Source organism: Populus alba, chromosome 13 (assembly GCF_005239225.2).
Source record: "Populus alba chromosome 13, ASM523922v2, whole genome shotgun sequence".
Classification (NCBI taxonomy): Eukaryota; Viridiplantae; Streptophyta; class Magnoliopsida; order Malpighiales; family Salicaceae; genus Populus; species Populus alba.
Window position 1 is genome coordinate 14,641,689 of NC_133296.1, and position 17,161 is coordinate 14,658,849.

The following is a 17,161-nucleotide window of genomic DNA, read 5'->3' on the forward strand; positions in this document are numbered from 1 at the left end:
GCACTCACGGGTAAAGGGACTAATTGCAAAAATAAAAGGTATTAGCACCTCTAATATATCTTACCTAAGGCAAACCATGTTGTTTATTTGTTTGATATAAACTAAGGTATTCTTGTGTTTTCTAATCATTGATCTGTCTAAAATTAAAGAAAAATCATTCTCAATAAAGAGATCTTCATCTTATTAGGTTAAAAACTTAACCATTCTAATGCTGAAACATGAAAAAGAAAGAAAATTGTCTTTTTATTTAATTTTAGAAATATATCTTACGTATAATCTTATAATTCCAGATATTAAACAAAATGTGGTTCTTCCTATCACAAGTTTATTTTCCAAGTGTTGAAGAATAATATAAATCATATCCTGGACCTTACCTAACAGCTTAAGCTATTAGGTTGAGATGGTTCTTTGATATGATATCAGAGCAAACAAATTGTCCAGTAGCCTTCTATCGTCCTGTAGTCTTCTTTTCCAACGCCTTCTTTCAAATTTCTCCCTCACATCCGATTCTCTTCTTCTAGCAACTTTCTTCCTTTATTTCATCCGCAATACTGCTAGACTTCTTTCTCCTATGGACAATCAATAACTTCATCATTCTGTTGCCGCTGCATCATCACTTCAATCTTCTTTCTCCATTATGGCGCCAATAGGCACCTATGGTGTATCCACTCCGGTTTCTGCCATCATATCTCTTCCTAACACGTAACAGGTAATGTCTTTAAAACTCTCCAACACCAATTTTATGTATTGGATGATGGAGATGAAACCGTTCCTTTTGGGCTAAGGTGTGTACTCTTTTGTTAATGGCACATTATCATGTCCTCCTTCTCATCTAGAATCTGCTGCGACATCTTCACCTGATGGTTATCAACACTTGTCGATATTTGCTGAAGCTGGAATTTAGACAAATCAATACATAGATTAAATCTAAAAGGGGAATCAGAGGAAGAACCTGATGAGGAGCTTAATATATGTGCAGGCCGTGAGGGAGAACTAGCTGGAGAATCTACAAGAGTGACCGCCATAACAGGGGAACTAGCAGGAGAAAAACCAAGGCAGCTGGCAGGAGCAATGGATAATGCATGCGAGGGTGGTGAATCTGACCTTGTACCTGAAGCATGATTATGATAATAACATGCAGATAATGGTAAGGGAGCCAATGAGATGCAGGGGGTGTGGGGGGTAGTGGTGGAAAGGCTGAAGATAGTGGCTTGGATGGTATAAAGTAACCGGTATAGTGGCAGCATAAAGATTTGTAGGTGGGACTGTAATTTGTTCAGGTTTACCAAGAAGAAAAACATGTTCATGAAACTAGATATCATGACATTTCATGATAACCTAAATGAGAGTTACTATATCCTAGAAAAATACAAGTAGATAAACAAAAATCTAACTTATGAGCATTGTATGGACGGAGGAATGGAAAACTAAGACACCCAAACGTACGAAGAAAAGCATAATCAGGAGATGATTTTAAAAGACACTCGAAAGGACTCTTATAATTAAGAACCAGAGTTGGCATGTGATTAATCAAGTAAACAGAACTTTCAAAAGAATAACTCCAATATTTAAGGGGAGCATGACATTGCCCAAAAAGAGTAAGCCCAATTTTGACAATATACCTATGACGACGTTCAACCATGCCATTTTGTTCATGGGTGTGCGGGTAGAGCACACGGTGATGAATACCAATTGTTTTAAAATACATATTAAGTTTTCGGTATTCACCACCCCAATCTGTTTGAACAGATTTTATTTTTAAGGAAAATTGGTGCTCAACAAGCGCTTGAAATTGATGAAAAATATTAAAAACATCAGACTTGTCAACTGTTGCTACCCAATTTTTGACCCATGTTTTTGATATATTTTCAAAAAAATTCAAAAATAGAGAAAAATAAAGAAAATCCAAAAAATATGTTTTTTTAATATATTTTCGTTATTTTAGCATTTTCAACGTCATCTAAAAAAGAATTTAAATTTTTAAGGGTCTTTCGAACGCGTTCGACTTTTCACGCGTCATTTTTAAAATCATTGATTTTCCTCAGCGAGTCGACGTTGATATTGCTCGTTTTAAAAAAAAACAAAAAAATTAAGAAAAAATCAGATTTATAAAAAGAAAGAAATTGAGGGACCAATTTAAAACCTAGCAATATTTCCACCTATAAATACTGGTTTCCTCAACACATTCATGGGATGGGGGCAATTTTGAGAATTGAGGGGAGAGACAACCCAAAAACAAAACCCTAATTCTATCTCTTCTCCAAGCCGCCGCTTGGCCACCCCCCCGGCTCCCTTTGAATTTATTTTCTCCTGAAGCCAAGCCAGCCGCCCCCCTCCCCTGCCTTGAATTTTTTTTTGATCCCCCACACAGACCCCTCTAACCGGAACAGCCACAGCCGCCTCACCATCTCCTCCCACTCTCCCTCACCCTCTGCCAAACAAACCAGCCGCCACTCTCACTCTCCCTTTCCCCCGCCAAGACGCCTGATCTCCCTCATCCCTCTCTCGGTTGCAAAAAAAAAAGGGACCAAACCAGCCTCATTTTCCTTCCTTCTCCCCTCAGCCACAACCTCTGACCATCTCTCGGTCACCCACACTCCCCTCTCTTTCAGACCAAACAAATCACCTTCTAATTTTCCTTCTCAGCCGCCAGCCCCCACCTGGATTTTTTTTTTCTTTCTTCTTCCTCTTCCCTGGCTGGCTTGCTAACAACCACAACAGCCATCCACTTCCCTATCTCGGCTGCACTCTGACCGGCCTCTCTATCAGCCACCAAGAACGCCGCCTTCCAGCTCGCAGGCCACGGTCTCCCTCCTCAGCACAGACGCGACGAAGCTTCGTTCATCGGCGCAGATCGGCCTCCAGCAGCGCCGTCCACATCCGGCCACAGATCCACCATCAACCAGCCGCCGCCCAACTACCTGCAGCAGAGAAGAAGACGACGAAGCCTCAAAAACAGATCCCAAAACCGAGAAGAAACCGACCACCTGAAGAAGGAGAAAATGGCAAACCGAGAGAGAACATAAGGATTTGAACGGATCTGAAAAATAACCAAATAAAATCGACTGCTTGTGTTCTTTTCTTTTCTATCACCCGTTTTCGGCATGTTCGGCGGCGCGTGAACCCACGCGCCGCCAGTGATGGGGGCGCGTGGGAAGACGCTCCACCACTGTTCCAGCGGGTGGCCGAAGGGTTTACCTGTAATTTCTGGAGTTTAGTGACTATTTTGTAATTTTGTAAATTATGTAATGTAATTTTTGTTTAATTTGAATTGTTTTTTTTTATATATAATTTGTAATGTGGATGTACAAAAAGAAAAGAATATAGAAAAAAAGGAAAAGAAAAGAAAAGAAAAATATAGTAAAAGTGAATTTGGGTGTTTGTATTTTGTTTTATTTATTTGTATATATTTTTTTTATGATAAAATTGTAAATATTTTAAAGAAGAATTTAATATTTTGATCGGATCACGGTTAAGAATTATTAATTTATTGGCTTGGAGAGGATGATTAGCCAACTAAGAGCATTGTTGGGTAATGTGCCCATATTTATAACACAGCTGACACTTTACATTGAGATTATACCCACCAAAATGGTTACCTTACTGCCTAAATTGTCCTGTTGTCTAAGAGGGAGATCCAGAAAACTGTCTTGAGGAGAATCAGTGTACCTATTGCCTAAATTGTTGACCTGAGGTATAACTGCTATTGCCATTATTTCCACAATAAGCATTGTTGCGATTATTATTATTTCTCTAGCCCCCACAAAAATAGCCTCATCCAGCAGTATTGAAGCCAGAGTGATTCTGCACAAAGAATGCAGCTGGTTGTTGCGTTGTAGTTGGTAACAGAGGTGCTATTACGATTGGTTGGAGAATAGCTTTATAGAGAAATTCATATGTAAGTAGTTTGCTATGGAGATCAGTGTAGGAGATGGGATCAACCTTAGTAGACAAGTTGGTGACAAAATCTTTAAACTCGCTGCGTAACCTTTGAAACACACGCAGGTTGAATTCTGCCAAGGAGATTGGTCTGTCAGCCGCCACAAGTTCATCAAACAATGCATTTGCCTTCTACAAGTAGGTGCTAACAGAATCATCATGCTGGTGTAACTCTTGGAAGGAACCGTGAAGTTGCATGATAATGGAATTCGAAGGAGAAGCAAGAGTTGTTTCTAGTGTTCTCCAGATATCATGGGAGGTGTTATGTAGGTCAAAAAAATTTAATTTTAATTGTCCTGCATGTCCTACTTGGTCATTAGTGCCCTGTCATCCGTCTATAAATGTGATTGGTAATAGATGGGTGTACAAGATTAAACGCCACGCAGATGGTCGAATTGACCGATATAAAGCATGGTTTGTTGCCCGCAACTTCTCTTAGCAAGAAGGGATTGATTATTTGGAGATGTTTATCCTGGTCGTTAAACCTATAATGGTTCACCTTGTGCTCACTATTGTTGTCTTATATGGTTGGAATATTCACCAGTTGGATGTTCATAATGCTTTCTTGAATGACATTCTTCAAGAGGAGGTATACATGGCATAACCACCTGAGTTTGTTGATTCTACTATTTCATCTCATGTGTGTCGTCTTCACAAATCTTTGTATGGCTTGAAACAAGTACCTCGAGCTTGGTACAACCGGTTGAGCGGATTTCTCCTTTCCATTGGATTTCAAGCATCCAAGGTTGACACTTCCCTGTTTATTCTCTCTCTTAATGGTGCCATGATTTATTTGCTTGTGTATGTGGATGATATTTTACTGACCGGGAGTAACTCAGCTTTGCTTCATCGATTGATTGTTTTACTACAAACAGAATTTAAGCTTCGAAATTTGGGTTATGTTCATTTCTTCTTGGGTATTGAAATTAAACCTACAATTATGGGTATCTTATTAAGTCAACACAAGTATGCACTCGATATTATCCAATGAGCAGGTATGGCTCCCTCTAAACTGGTTGATACAGATTGTTGGAGCACTGCAATATCTTACTTCCACTAGACCTGATATTTGCTATGTAGTCAACAAAGTATGTCAATTTATGCATGCCCCTACTGAAGATCATTGGGTTGCCGTTAAATGTATCCTACATTACCTGCAGGCTACAGCAACCTATGGTCTGTACATTACTCGAGACTTTCTCTTAACTCTTCATGGTTTCACAAATGCTGATTGGACAGGTAGTATTGACGATCGCAAATCAATAGGTGGTATCTTATGTACCTTAATTCTACCCCTATTTCATGGAAATCCAGGAAACAATACATTGTTGCTAGATCTTCTATGGAAGTAGAATACAAAGCCTTGGCTAATGGTACTGCTTAAATTTTATGGATTCGTTCTTTATTGGTAGAACTTTGGATTTCCGCTTCATCCATGAATACATTATGGTGTGATAACTTAGGGGCCACTTTCTTATCTGCCAATTTAGTGTTCCACGCTCGTACTAAACATGTTAAAGTTGATTATCAATTTGTTTGTTATTGCGTTGCTAAGAGAGAAATTCAGATACAATTCATCTCTTTAAAGGATCAACTCGTTGATGTTCTTACCAAGCCTCTCCCTCCAGTCTCGTTTGGTTATGTTTGATCCAAGCTTCAGGTGGAATCTCCACCTTCAGCTTGACGGGGTGTATTAAGAAAAGAGACCACATATATGTAAATACATTATATAGGGATAGTTATCATGTGTAGTACATTCCACCATTGTATTGTATACAACCCTAAAGGTATAAATACAAAGGGATGGTTGTTTTATCAATCATTGATCACAATTATACAAAAGACTATCTTTCTAATCTTGACATGGTATTAGAGTCTTGATGACCAAACGGTCACGAGTTCGAATCTCACCATCCTCATTTATTTGATAAAAATTAAGCACAAGGTAATATAGGTTTGTGCAATTTTCCTGCCCAAAGGGTTTTTACTTGAAGGGGTGTGTTAGAAAATAATATAAATCATATCATGAGACCTCACCTAACAGCTTAAGCTATTAGGCTGGGATTATTCTTTGATACCAAGATAATTGGTCTATCAAGACTAACAAGAGTGCTCTTAAGATTGTCAGTTATTTCTTCATCAGTTCAACATCCAATCTGCTCAATACTGTTACTTACAATTTTTGTTTAAGAAGAAAAAAGAATACAGTGCTTATAACTGGGATGGGGGTGCTACCAGATCTTTAGTTTTCCTCAATAGATTTTGTAAGATTATCTAATTGCTTCAAGTACAACACTTAGAATAGGATTTTGAAGTCTTAGTAAGTTCTTAGTGAAAGCTGGATGCTGTAAAAACAAAACACTACAAAAGACATTAACCTAACCAACTTGTATTAACTAGAATCCCGCTTTTTGATCAATTAATTTCCAAACTAGATTTACTAACTATAATTTTGAGGATAACAACATATTTAAGCTAAGGTAGTGGAAGACTTTAACCAATGAGGCAGTTTCTGAAAATTTCTTTTCTAAATAAAAACTAAATATTTTCCATTAAAAAAATATAAAAATGGCTCCGTAAGTGAGGGAAGATGAAGTCGTGTTGTGTGCAAGCAGCATAAGAAGAAAGATGAACTAGGTTTGACCAACCTTGACAAGCATTCAGTTGAGCTACCAATTAATTTCTTTTGGCTAAAAGGTGCAAATAAACAATGAATTGAACTAAATACTCAACAATAAACAAGGTCCCGTTGGAAAAAATGCTCCTCGAATTATTAACAAATACACTAAAAGAACTTGACTGCGCAATATTCATATAATAACCTAATTTAAAATAGAGAGATACTACTAAGAGTTAAGAGGAGAGATGGGAGGAAAAGTTGAATAGAAACAAAAGCATTTCACACCTTTAAAGTTTGAAAGTTACTGAAGTTTGAAGGAGATAATTGAAGGGAGGAGAATGAGTGCAGGCGGTGAGAAAAAATATAATAGAAAGAAGGGGAAATGTTATTTATATAAAAAATATTTAAGATTATTTATATATTTAGTAGGCTGCTTTTGCGTCAACTGGACAACAAGAGGAACTTTAGAAGCATGGGCTTCTTTCATCACGAGGATTCACACCAAGAAAAGCTTGAAGCTTTGCATTTTAATGGAAGAAATTGAGCCTAGAGGTGTAAGTAGCTTTTGGGACCCAATTTCTTGGAATCATATATCTCTTGCAAACATTGCTCTTCCTGTTGATAGTGTTGTTAACTTCACAGATAATGGTCCTTTCTATTGATAATTATAGGTATATAAAGAATTGAATATTGATGATAATCAGAAAAACAAAGAACAGAGAATTTGGAGCAAAGAACAAAGAGAAGAATGTTTTTCATAAGTTACTATCATCCCTTAGCTTTTATTTACAGATGAAATCAATCACAACAAAATTAAAAAAACGCAACTAACATAAACTCCTTCATTTAAAGAGCTATGTAACTTATCCTAAAGAAGTTTCAAATCGAAAAAAGTAAAAATTGACTAAACAACATTAAGATAATGATGTTACTAATAAATAGATATTAATGAAAGATAACCTACAACTGATACATTAATTTCAGCTTTGGTGCCATAACTTCAACACTTCTCCTTGGTTCCAAAGCTGCATATCCATATCCTCTCCCTTAGATCTTCAAATCTATCTTTAGCTAAAGGCTTGCTGAACAGGTCTGCTAATTGCTCTTTTGAAATGCAGTATATCATCTTTAGTTCCCCTTCTTGTTGGAATTACTTGATAGCATGGAACTTAATCTTCATATGCTTGGTCTTGTCATGAAAAATAGAATTCTTTGAAATAGCTATTGCTGATATATTGTCACAAAACAATTTTGTGGGACTTCGTTGATGAAAGTCTAGATCATTCAATATTTTCCTTAGCCATATCAATTGCTTTGTTGCCACATATGCCGCTACGTATTCTGCCTCTACAGTGGAATGTGCAACCACTGATTGCTTCTTTGAGTTCCAACAAAAAATGCTTCCTCCAATAGCAAAGCAATAACTTGAGGTGCTCATCATTTTTTCATTTCTTCCAGCATAATCACTATTAGAAAAACCAATTAGTTTAACAGAACTTGATTTCACAAAATGCATGTCAAACTCTAAGGTCCCTTTTAGATATCTCAGAACTCTCTTGGCTGCAACAAAATAGATTTGATTTGGACTTTGCAAGAACCTAGAGATGTGATTGACAACAAAAACAATGTCTAGACGTGTAGCAGTTAAATACAACAAGCTGCCAACTAAACTTTTATAGGTTTTTCCATCAGTTTTGGGAGATTCATCCTCCTTCATTAGCTTTTGTTCCAGTACCATAGGTGTACTGACTGGTTTGCAATTTTCAATTGCAAAATTTTTAGTAGCTTTATTGTAAACCTCTTTTGACATAGAAAATAACTTTGCTCTAACTGAGTTACTTCCATGCCCGAGAATTATAACAGCAAACCAAGTTCATTAATCTCAAACTAATCATCAAATGACAACGTGGGACACAATCTGCATTATATATTGTATTCTCTTATGTTGATGGAGGGGTGGTGTTTGCTGTATTTGTTAGAACAAAATATTTTTTTAAATTGCTCGTCCTTTTACCTTGAAAAAAATCCTGCAGCAGGGATGGGATGGATGTTTGTTGATTTTATCGTAATGCACCGTGTCAATGATTTTGGGACGGCCATTTTAATACTGTTCAGACCAACCAAGCTGTTGATATCTTTAATTAACATTCATATCTTAATTTGATTATTATTATTATTATTATTTTTTACTCAATCAAACAACAACAACAGGAGTCTAGTAAATGCATGCTTAATATATATATATATATATATATATATATATATATATATATATATATATATATATATATATATATATAAAAGTAGAAGTGCGCATACATTCAATTGGAAACTCAAGAGTTATTACAAAGTTCAAATTATTACCACAATCGCTAGCCAGACACAATCCAAGATGTGATCGATCCCAAAATCCCGACCTCTGATCTTACTAAAGATTGTGCTTTATCTTGTGATCAGAGAGCTTTCTCTTGAGATCAGAGGGTATATTACGCAGCCACCACATACTGTAGTAAAACAAGAAAATTAAGTAGTAGATATAATGCAAGAGCACTAGTAGAAGAACCGGGTTGCCAAATAGCAGGATAATCGAAGGAAAAACAAAGGCCAACCCTGCAATGATGATTGTTAACATCCAACCATGGGATCCTATTAATGCTATTCTCACAGAAAAAAGGAATGCCCCGAACATCATGAAAATAGCCAAACAAACCATGATAATTGAAAACCCAACTGTAGAGATTTGAAATCTGGGAATACTAAAGTTTGGCACAAGAAGGAATAGAGCTGCCGCCAGAGAGGTAGATAAAGCCCCCACATCGAGAAACAAATAACCATACAGAAGATTCTCATAAGTGCTGTAATCGGAGGCAGTATAAGTGACGTTAAATTCATGACGATGATCACTTGAGTTATTGTTATCCCTTAATTGTGGCAATTGTATAGCACCCGCAAAGGTTACTCCAGCAACAAGCACTGCTACCACTAGAAGATTCCCTATCTCGCTCCTTGTTTCCTCTTTTGCTCGTGACATGGGTAGTGGAGTAGCAGGGAAAAACCTCTTTAGGGAATTCTTAGGTCGGGCATTGAAGAATAAGATCGATAATGTCAGCACCTGCATATATAGCACGGGGAAATTAAAAACTTAATTGTTTAATGAGTTCTTGGCACTTCCTCAATTGCATCTAAAAACGTTGACCTTTGAATGCCTTTCCCAGAACAAGTAATTTTCTGGAATGGTTTAGAATTTTTTAATATAATGGTTTACGAGTTAAATCGATTGTTTTGTTAAAAGATTAGGGATGGCAAGGAAAAAAGAAGAAGCAATAATACCAATGGGAGATACAAAACCGTTATTTCGTCCTTTGGTGATGCCTCTTTTGTATCCATCTTATTTGAATCAATTTCTTTGCCCTGTCAAAATAATAATAATATTATTATTATATGTGAAAATGCAGTGCTCTCCTGTGTGCTATGGCTAGACAACAATCGAAGCAAATGAAACTGGTTCATGTTTGAAAAAAAGTCATTTGACATTAAATGGTTTTGATTAAAATAATATATTTATTGAAGATTTTTTATTTCGTGTTGCGAGATACTTTTAATTTTTTTATTTAATTACATGACAATAAAAATTAATTTTATTAAATAATTTAAATTCTATTATTGAAAAAAAAAGGTATCTATATTGTTTTTAATCAAAACCATTTTCCTTATTAATACGTTCCATTTTTTTTACTAATGTTTTTATAAAATTGTTTTTTTTAATAACAACCTATCATAATCTTATAAATAATTTTTAATTTAAAAAATAAAATAATTATGGATTGATGATTTTCTTGAAAAAAAAATATTAAATCAGTAATACTCCTAAAATATATAGACCTTTGTAGCTCGATAAATGATGATCAAATTAGTAGCTTACCATTTCATCTGTTTTTAAGTATTCCTCTTCAGATCTTTTGGAAAATTGTTCAGCCCACTCATATGGTGTCCAATTTTCATTGTTAACAATGAAATGTTCGACGCGATTGTCACGCACAAGAAGAAATGTAGCCGCGCATCGGCCATAACCTGCTGCCAAGTGCAAAGGTGTATTTCCATCCTCATCTATCGCATTTAGCAGCGGTGCGACGAGCTTCTGGTCCAGCTTGAGTATGTACCTAACCACACTGACATTTTCATATTTGGCCGCTACATGAAGAATGTTCTGCCCTTTTTTATTTATGAATTCGTTTGGATAGGGGATAACTTTCAGGAATTCCTTTAACAAAGCAACCGAGCCTCCCTTGCATGCAAGATGAATAGGATAGTTGCCCTCTTGGTCAGTTTCATCAGCACCGGGATGATACTTTTGTAATAGGAATTGAACTCCTTCCACATAGCCTGTAGATGATGCATAATGGAGTGGATTTCCAAACTCTTTGTCATGGAGACGTAATAACTCTGGCTTTGCTTCTTCGATTTTCTGCAATATACCTGAAAATAAAAATAAATTGTTTTGAATGAATTTAAAGATAGGTTTGCAAGATTGGTTTGTGTGTATATCACTTTTCTGATGAGAGGAGACATTGTGATCACCTATGTTACGGTTCTCGATGGCAGCATGAACAGGGGACTTTCCTTGTGGTAGCATGCCAAGTGAATCTCCATCTTCTCTTTCTCTAGGGATCGAAGCTTCCTCATTCAAGAGATCATCAAGAATCCCCTTCATATTGCCATTTTCAACAGCCAGATATAAAGGAGACCTGCCAGTCTTGTTTTTGTAATAGGCCACTTCTGGATCTCTGGAAATGAGGAATTTGGCAACATCTTTGTTACCATTGATCACTGCAACATGCAAAGGAGTGTTTCCTTCTCTATTTGTCGTCCTCAGCAAGAAAGCATTCGGATTGACAAGGTTTCGAATTGCATGACTAATACTTCCCTCTCTGGCAGCAACATGAAGGATTGTGTCTTGCTGGTCGTTTCGGCTGGTGATTAGAGAAGGGATCTCTTTAGCCAGGTAAGCAGTAATATTATTACTTTCATACCTTATGGCTACATGAAGTAGCGAATTCCCACAGGGAGTCACTAGCTTCTCCGCTAAATGTTGCTGGACACGGCTTTTAAATTCCTCAATATTGTCCTGCTTCACACACTCATATAACTTACTATCTATCTTTTTATTTGCCATGTGATCTCTCGAAATCGAGTTTCCAACTATGTCTATTGCTACGCAAGACATAGCGAAAGAAAATATTATTTGACCTGAATCAGCTATACATATCAGACGGCAGGACTTCTAATTTAAATAGACCAGACTGCATGTCAATGGAATCTGAAATAATGTGAATCTTACTTCTTCTTTTTTATTTGCAAGGATATATACTTTGATTACTCAAATACTTCACGCATTTGTTCTGGAATCCAGGACATAGCAAGAGAGAGAGAGCAGTCTTGGCTATGGTTAAAGCAGCATCTTGAAAAGGAAAAGGGAAAAATATGTCCCCTAACTCAAAAAATTAAGATGAGTGTTCCTAGGGAAATTCTTAGCTTAAATTTGTAACTCAAAAAAGATGATTGTTGTTAGGAAAATTCTTAACTTGAATATATAACGCAAAGGAAATTCTTAACTTGAATATATAACTCATATAGGAATATTTGAACTCCTTTCACATAGCCTGTAGATGATGCACAATGGCATGAGATTCCACATCTTATACCTTCCGGTGATTTAACCAATTAATTCAAAAGTTTCAAACTCTCATGTTAAAATCCAAGAATACAGTTTTATAACTTTTATTATTTTAATGGGAGATCTCGTGTGCGTTGGACTGCATTATATATGTATATATAAACGAATTTTCAACTATTTATTTGGAGAGTCGATTTAAAGTATTGTAATAGCTTAAGATGTTTATTGAATAAGATGAATCTACAAGTCTTGGCTTTACCCAGCATGAACATTTTCTTTTTAGTTACATACCTAATATGAATTTAATTTTGAGGTAAAAGTATGGAACTGATGGTAAAAAAAAAAAAAAAAACCTAATTTAATATTGTCACTTCCATAGCTTACAGCTACATGAAGTAATGAATTCCCACAGGGAGTCACTCCGCTAAATGTTGCTGGACACGGCTTTTAAATTCCTCAATATTGTCCTGCTTCACGTACTCATATAACTTACTATCTATCTTTTTATTTGCCATGTCATCTCTCGGAATCGAGTTTTCAACTATGTTTATTGCTACGCTAGACATAGCGAAAGAAAATGTTATTTTACCTGAATCAGCTATACATATCAGGCAGCTGGACTTCTAATTTAAATAGACCGGACAGCATTATAATGGAATCTGAAATAATGTGAATCTTACTTCTTTTTTTATTTGCAAGGATATATACTTTGAATACTCAAATACTTCACACATTTGTTCTGGAATCCAGGACATAGCAAGATAGAGAGAGCAGTCTTGGCTATGGTTAAAGCAGCATCTTGAAAAGTAAAAGGGGAAAATATGTCCCCTAACTCAAAAAAGATGAGTGTCCCTAGGCAAATTCTTAGCTTAAATTTATAACTCAAAAAAGATGATTGTTGTTAGGGAAATTCTTAACTTGAATATATAACTCATATACACTGTGCAGGTGGGAGAATCCATGGTTTAATGAACATGATGATGCACGATGGCATGAGAGTCCACATCTTATACCTTCCGGTGATTTAACCAATTGATTCAAAAGTTTCAAACTCTCATGTTAAAATCCAAGAATACAGTTTAATAATTTTTATTATTTTAATGGCAGATCTCGTGTGCGTTGGACTGCATTATATATGTATATATAAACGAATTTTCAACTATTGATTTGGAGTGTCGATTTAAAGTATTGTAATAGCTTAAGATGTTTATTGAATAAGACGAATCTAGCTAAGTCTTGGCTTTACCCAGCATGAACATTTTCTTTTTAGTTACATACCTAGTATGAATTTAATTTAGTAGTAAAAGTATGGAACTGATGGTGAAAAAAATAATAAACTAATTTTTTTTTTTTTTTAAAAAAAAAAGCTTTGGAATGTTCTATGCCTTGCCCAGACAACCTTGTTGGTCGCCCATTGGATAGCACGACCGATTGGTTGGCCAACTCGCCTAGCAACCAGCCAACTTATCTCTCTCTCTCTCTCTCTCTTATTTTTTCTCTTTTTAATTTTCTCTCCTTTTTTTTTCAACAAATAAAACTACATGCCACACATTCTATATACTATTTTACTTGTAGCACATACTTTTTTAATCTACGCACACACAAGATCATTGCAGGACAAGCGTTGTATTATCAGCCACTTGAAGGTCAATCAAAATAATTAAACCTGGTGGCTTCATTTTGTGTAATGCCTATCATTTCAAAGTTATCTTCAAACTTCTTTTTATTTATTGTATATAATTTTTATATAATTAACTATACCGATCCTAATTTTATTAGGTTATTTATTACTTTAACAATCATGCATTTAAAATAAAACATTAATTTTTTTAATTATATTAGAAATTTAGATTTCATTTATCTCTTTTCAACAATTAACTTGTAGATATTTTTGCTATGTCATTTTCTATTACTTTTCCATTCAAGTTTTGGATTGATTTTTCACCCTTATTTTGAGAGGCATAATATATATCAAGGAAACATTAATATGTTTAATCACTATTATACAAGGTTGGTTAACTAATAAGTTAATATATAATTCCATTCAAAACATTACACTTTCACTATTTGTTTTTTATTTTTTTTCTTCACTACCAGAAAATCAATAAATACCAACGGAAATACCGAGGGAATATTTCCGTCGGTAAATTTCCGAGGGATTTTACCGACAGAAATATTTCCGAGGGATTTTACCGACTAAAAGATTCCCTCGGTATATACCGAGGGAATTACCGTGGAAAAAAAAATAAAGCAAAGCAAAAAAAAAAAAAAGATGACGTGTCATTTTTTACCAACGGAATTACCGACGGAATTTTTCCGTCGGTAATTCCGCTAGTAATTCCGTCGGTAAATCCGTTGGTAAATTGTGAACACTGTTCATCATGTCAATTACAAAGGGCATTACCGACGGAATTTTTCCGTCGGTATTTTACAGAGAGCTCCAGAACTGTTCATCTTCCAATTGCACTGTTAATTGTTTTACTTTACGGACAAAATCACCGACGGATTGAAAATTCATCGGCGTGTTTTGGCGGTTTTCTGAAAAAATTCAATTGATTTAAAATTTTCATTTAAATATTACAGACGGAATCACCGACGGATTGAAAAATCATCGGTAATTTTTGGCGGTTTCTAAAAACTTTTTACGAAATTGAAAATTTAAATTAAATATTACCGACGGAATAATTAAAAAATATTAATATTCAATTATCCGTCGGTAACGCGCCCCAATAAAAAACCTGAATCCGCTTATTTCACAAGAGACAGACTCATTTCTTCTTCTTCTTCTTCTTCTTCTTCTTCTACTACTACTTCTATTTCTTCTTCTTCTTCTACTACTACTTCTACTTCTACTTCTACTTCTTCTTCTTCTTCTTCTTCTTCTTCACTATATGTAAAAAACATCAATATCTATTTCTTTCTCTTCTTTTCTCTCCTCATCTCCTTCTCTTTTCCTCCATGCTCGGGTATGTCTTCTTCTTCCTTCTTCTTTTATCCTCTTAGTTTTTTTTAATTAATATGCTTCACGAATTGTTTTTTCCTTAGCTTCACTTGCAAGTATATTAAGGTAAGATCTTTCTTTTTCATGATTTTTCACTATATTTGTTTTTTATTTAATTTTAATTGATTTTGTTCTTAATAATTGTATAAAATGTTGTTGTGATTTTTTTTTTCATATGAGATCAATTTTTAGTTGATTTATGTATAGGATTTTTAAATTTTTTAGCAATTGCGACTTCATTTTTTTCATATGAATTTTTTTAGTTGAATTAATTTTTTTGTTTTATTTATTTGTTACAAATTTGTTTGAGTTGATTTTCTTATTCTTTTTTCCAAGCATTTTGAGTATATATTATACAATGTTGATTTATGTTAATTTAATTATTTTATAATTTTATAAAATAATTTTTTTTTTAAATGTTTTTAAATAATTACCGACGGATTTACCGACGGAAATTTCCGTCGGTAAATCCATTGGTAAATCCATGGGTAATAAAAAAAAAATTACCGACGCACCTATTCCGCCAGTAAATCCGTCGGTAATATTATTACCGATGGAATTACCGACGGACAAAAAATTACCGACAAACGATTCACCGACAAAAATTCTCCGTCGGTGATTTAGTCGGTAAATTAATTACCGATGGAATATGTGTCTTATGCCGACGGAAAAATTCCGTCGGTAAAACTGTTAAATCTTGTAGTGCTTTTAATATAAGAACTTATATAGCCTATCATTGATAAATAAATAAATTAAATTTGCTTTAATGGAGTCATTTTAAATTTGCTTTAACTCAACTTATTGACAATTTTCTCTTAAAATTTATTCATTTCTGATAATATATTGATAGAACACACCTTTAATTCATTATTTCAACTGGAAAGTACTTAAAAGATACTACAAGTTCAAATTATTATTACAACATCTAGACACACAATATTCCAAGATGCTTTTTCACCCCTAACCTTCTAAAAAAAGGCGATCACACAAAATCATGAGATCTGTTGATGAAGATCAACCTGGATAGTTACTTGGGCTTTGTCCAGAGATCACGAAGTTTATGAACACGAGGAAGACTATACGACGTCAGGCACCTCCAATTGTAGACAAGCATGAAAAACGAGATGTAGTAGACATAATGCGAGAGCTTTCCTTCAATAATTTGGTTGACGGATGGTGGAAGAATCCATTGAATATAAAGCAATGTTTGAGCAACGAAAAACGCGATCCCCACCACAATAAGGATGATTGCGAACACCCCATAATTGGATCCACCTAATGCTATGCTCACGGCAAAAAAGAATGACAAGCACATCATGTAAATAGACCCACCCACCATTAATGATGAAAACCAAACTGCAAATGGTGCGAACTTGACATCGTTCAAGTTTGTCCAAAGAAGGATTATAGCTGCCACACAGAGGTATTTAAAGCCCACACATCAAACATAAATAACCATCCAAAAGAGATGAACAGTAGGACTGTCCAAGGCAGTGTTGTTCCGGGAGGCAGTAGTAGTGCTCGAGTTATTTTTTATCCCTTAGTTGTGGCATCTGTATAGCACCCGCGAAGGTTACACAGCAACAAGCACTGCTACAACAAGAAGATTCTCTATCCTGCTCTTTGTTTCCTGTTTCCTTGGGGCTTGCCTTGAGTACTAGTGAAACGCTCATATAGGGATTTCTTAGGGCGGGCATGGAAGTATAAGATTGATAATGTTGTCATCTTGCATAGCAAGGGGAAACAAACTTCGTAATAATGAGTTTATGGAACTTCCTCAATCGCTTGCAAACTTTTGCCTTGAAATCCCTTTTTTTTTTTTTTTGAAGAACAAGCACGATTCTGGAATGATTTCTGAATTTTGAAAATAACTCTGTAGAATCTAAATTAATCGGCCTTCAAGTAGATGTTCAAAAGAATAGGGATG

General features: G+C 35.2%; 1 protein-coding gene across 1 annotated transcript; it reads right to left on the reverse strand.

Annotated features, from left to right (window-relative positions):
- Positions 1-3,774: 3,774 nt before the first annotated feature.
- On the reverse strand, positions 3,775-11,789 carry LOC140954416 (uncharacterized). Its single transcript, XM_073403839.1, has 5 exons — positions 11,138-11,789; positions 10,482-11,035; positions 9,890-9,970; positions 9,270-9,671; positions 3,775-4,071 (listed from the first exon to the last, which is right to left on the reverse strand). The coding sequence occupies exons 1-5, from the start codon at positions 11,781-11,783 to the stop codon at positions 3,775-3,777; spliced, it is 1,980 nt and encodes a 659-aa protein (XP_073259940.1). The 5' UTR covers positions 11,784-11,789.
- Between the last annotated feature and the right edge of the window lie 5,372 nt (positions 11,790-17,161).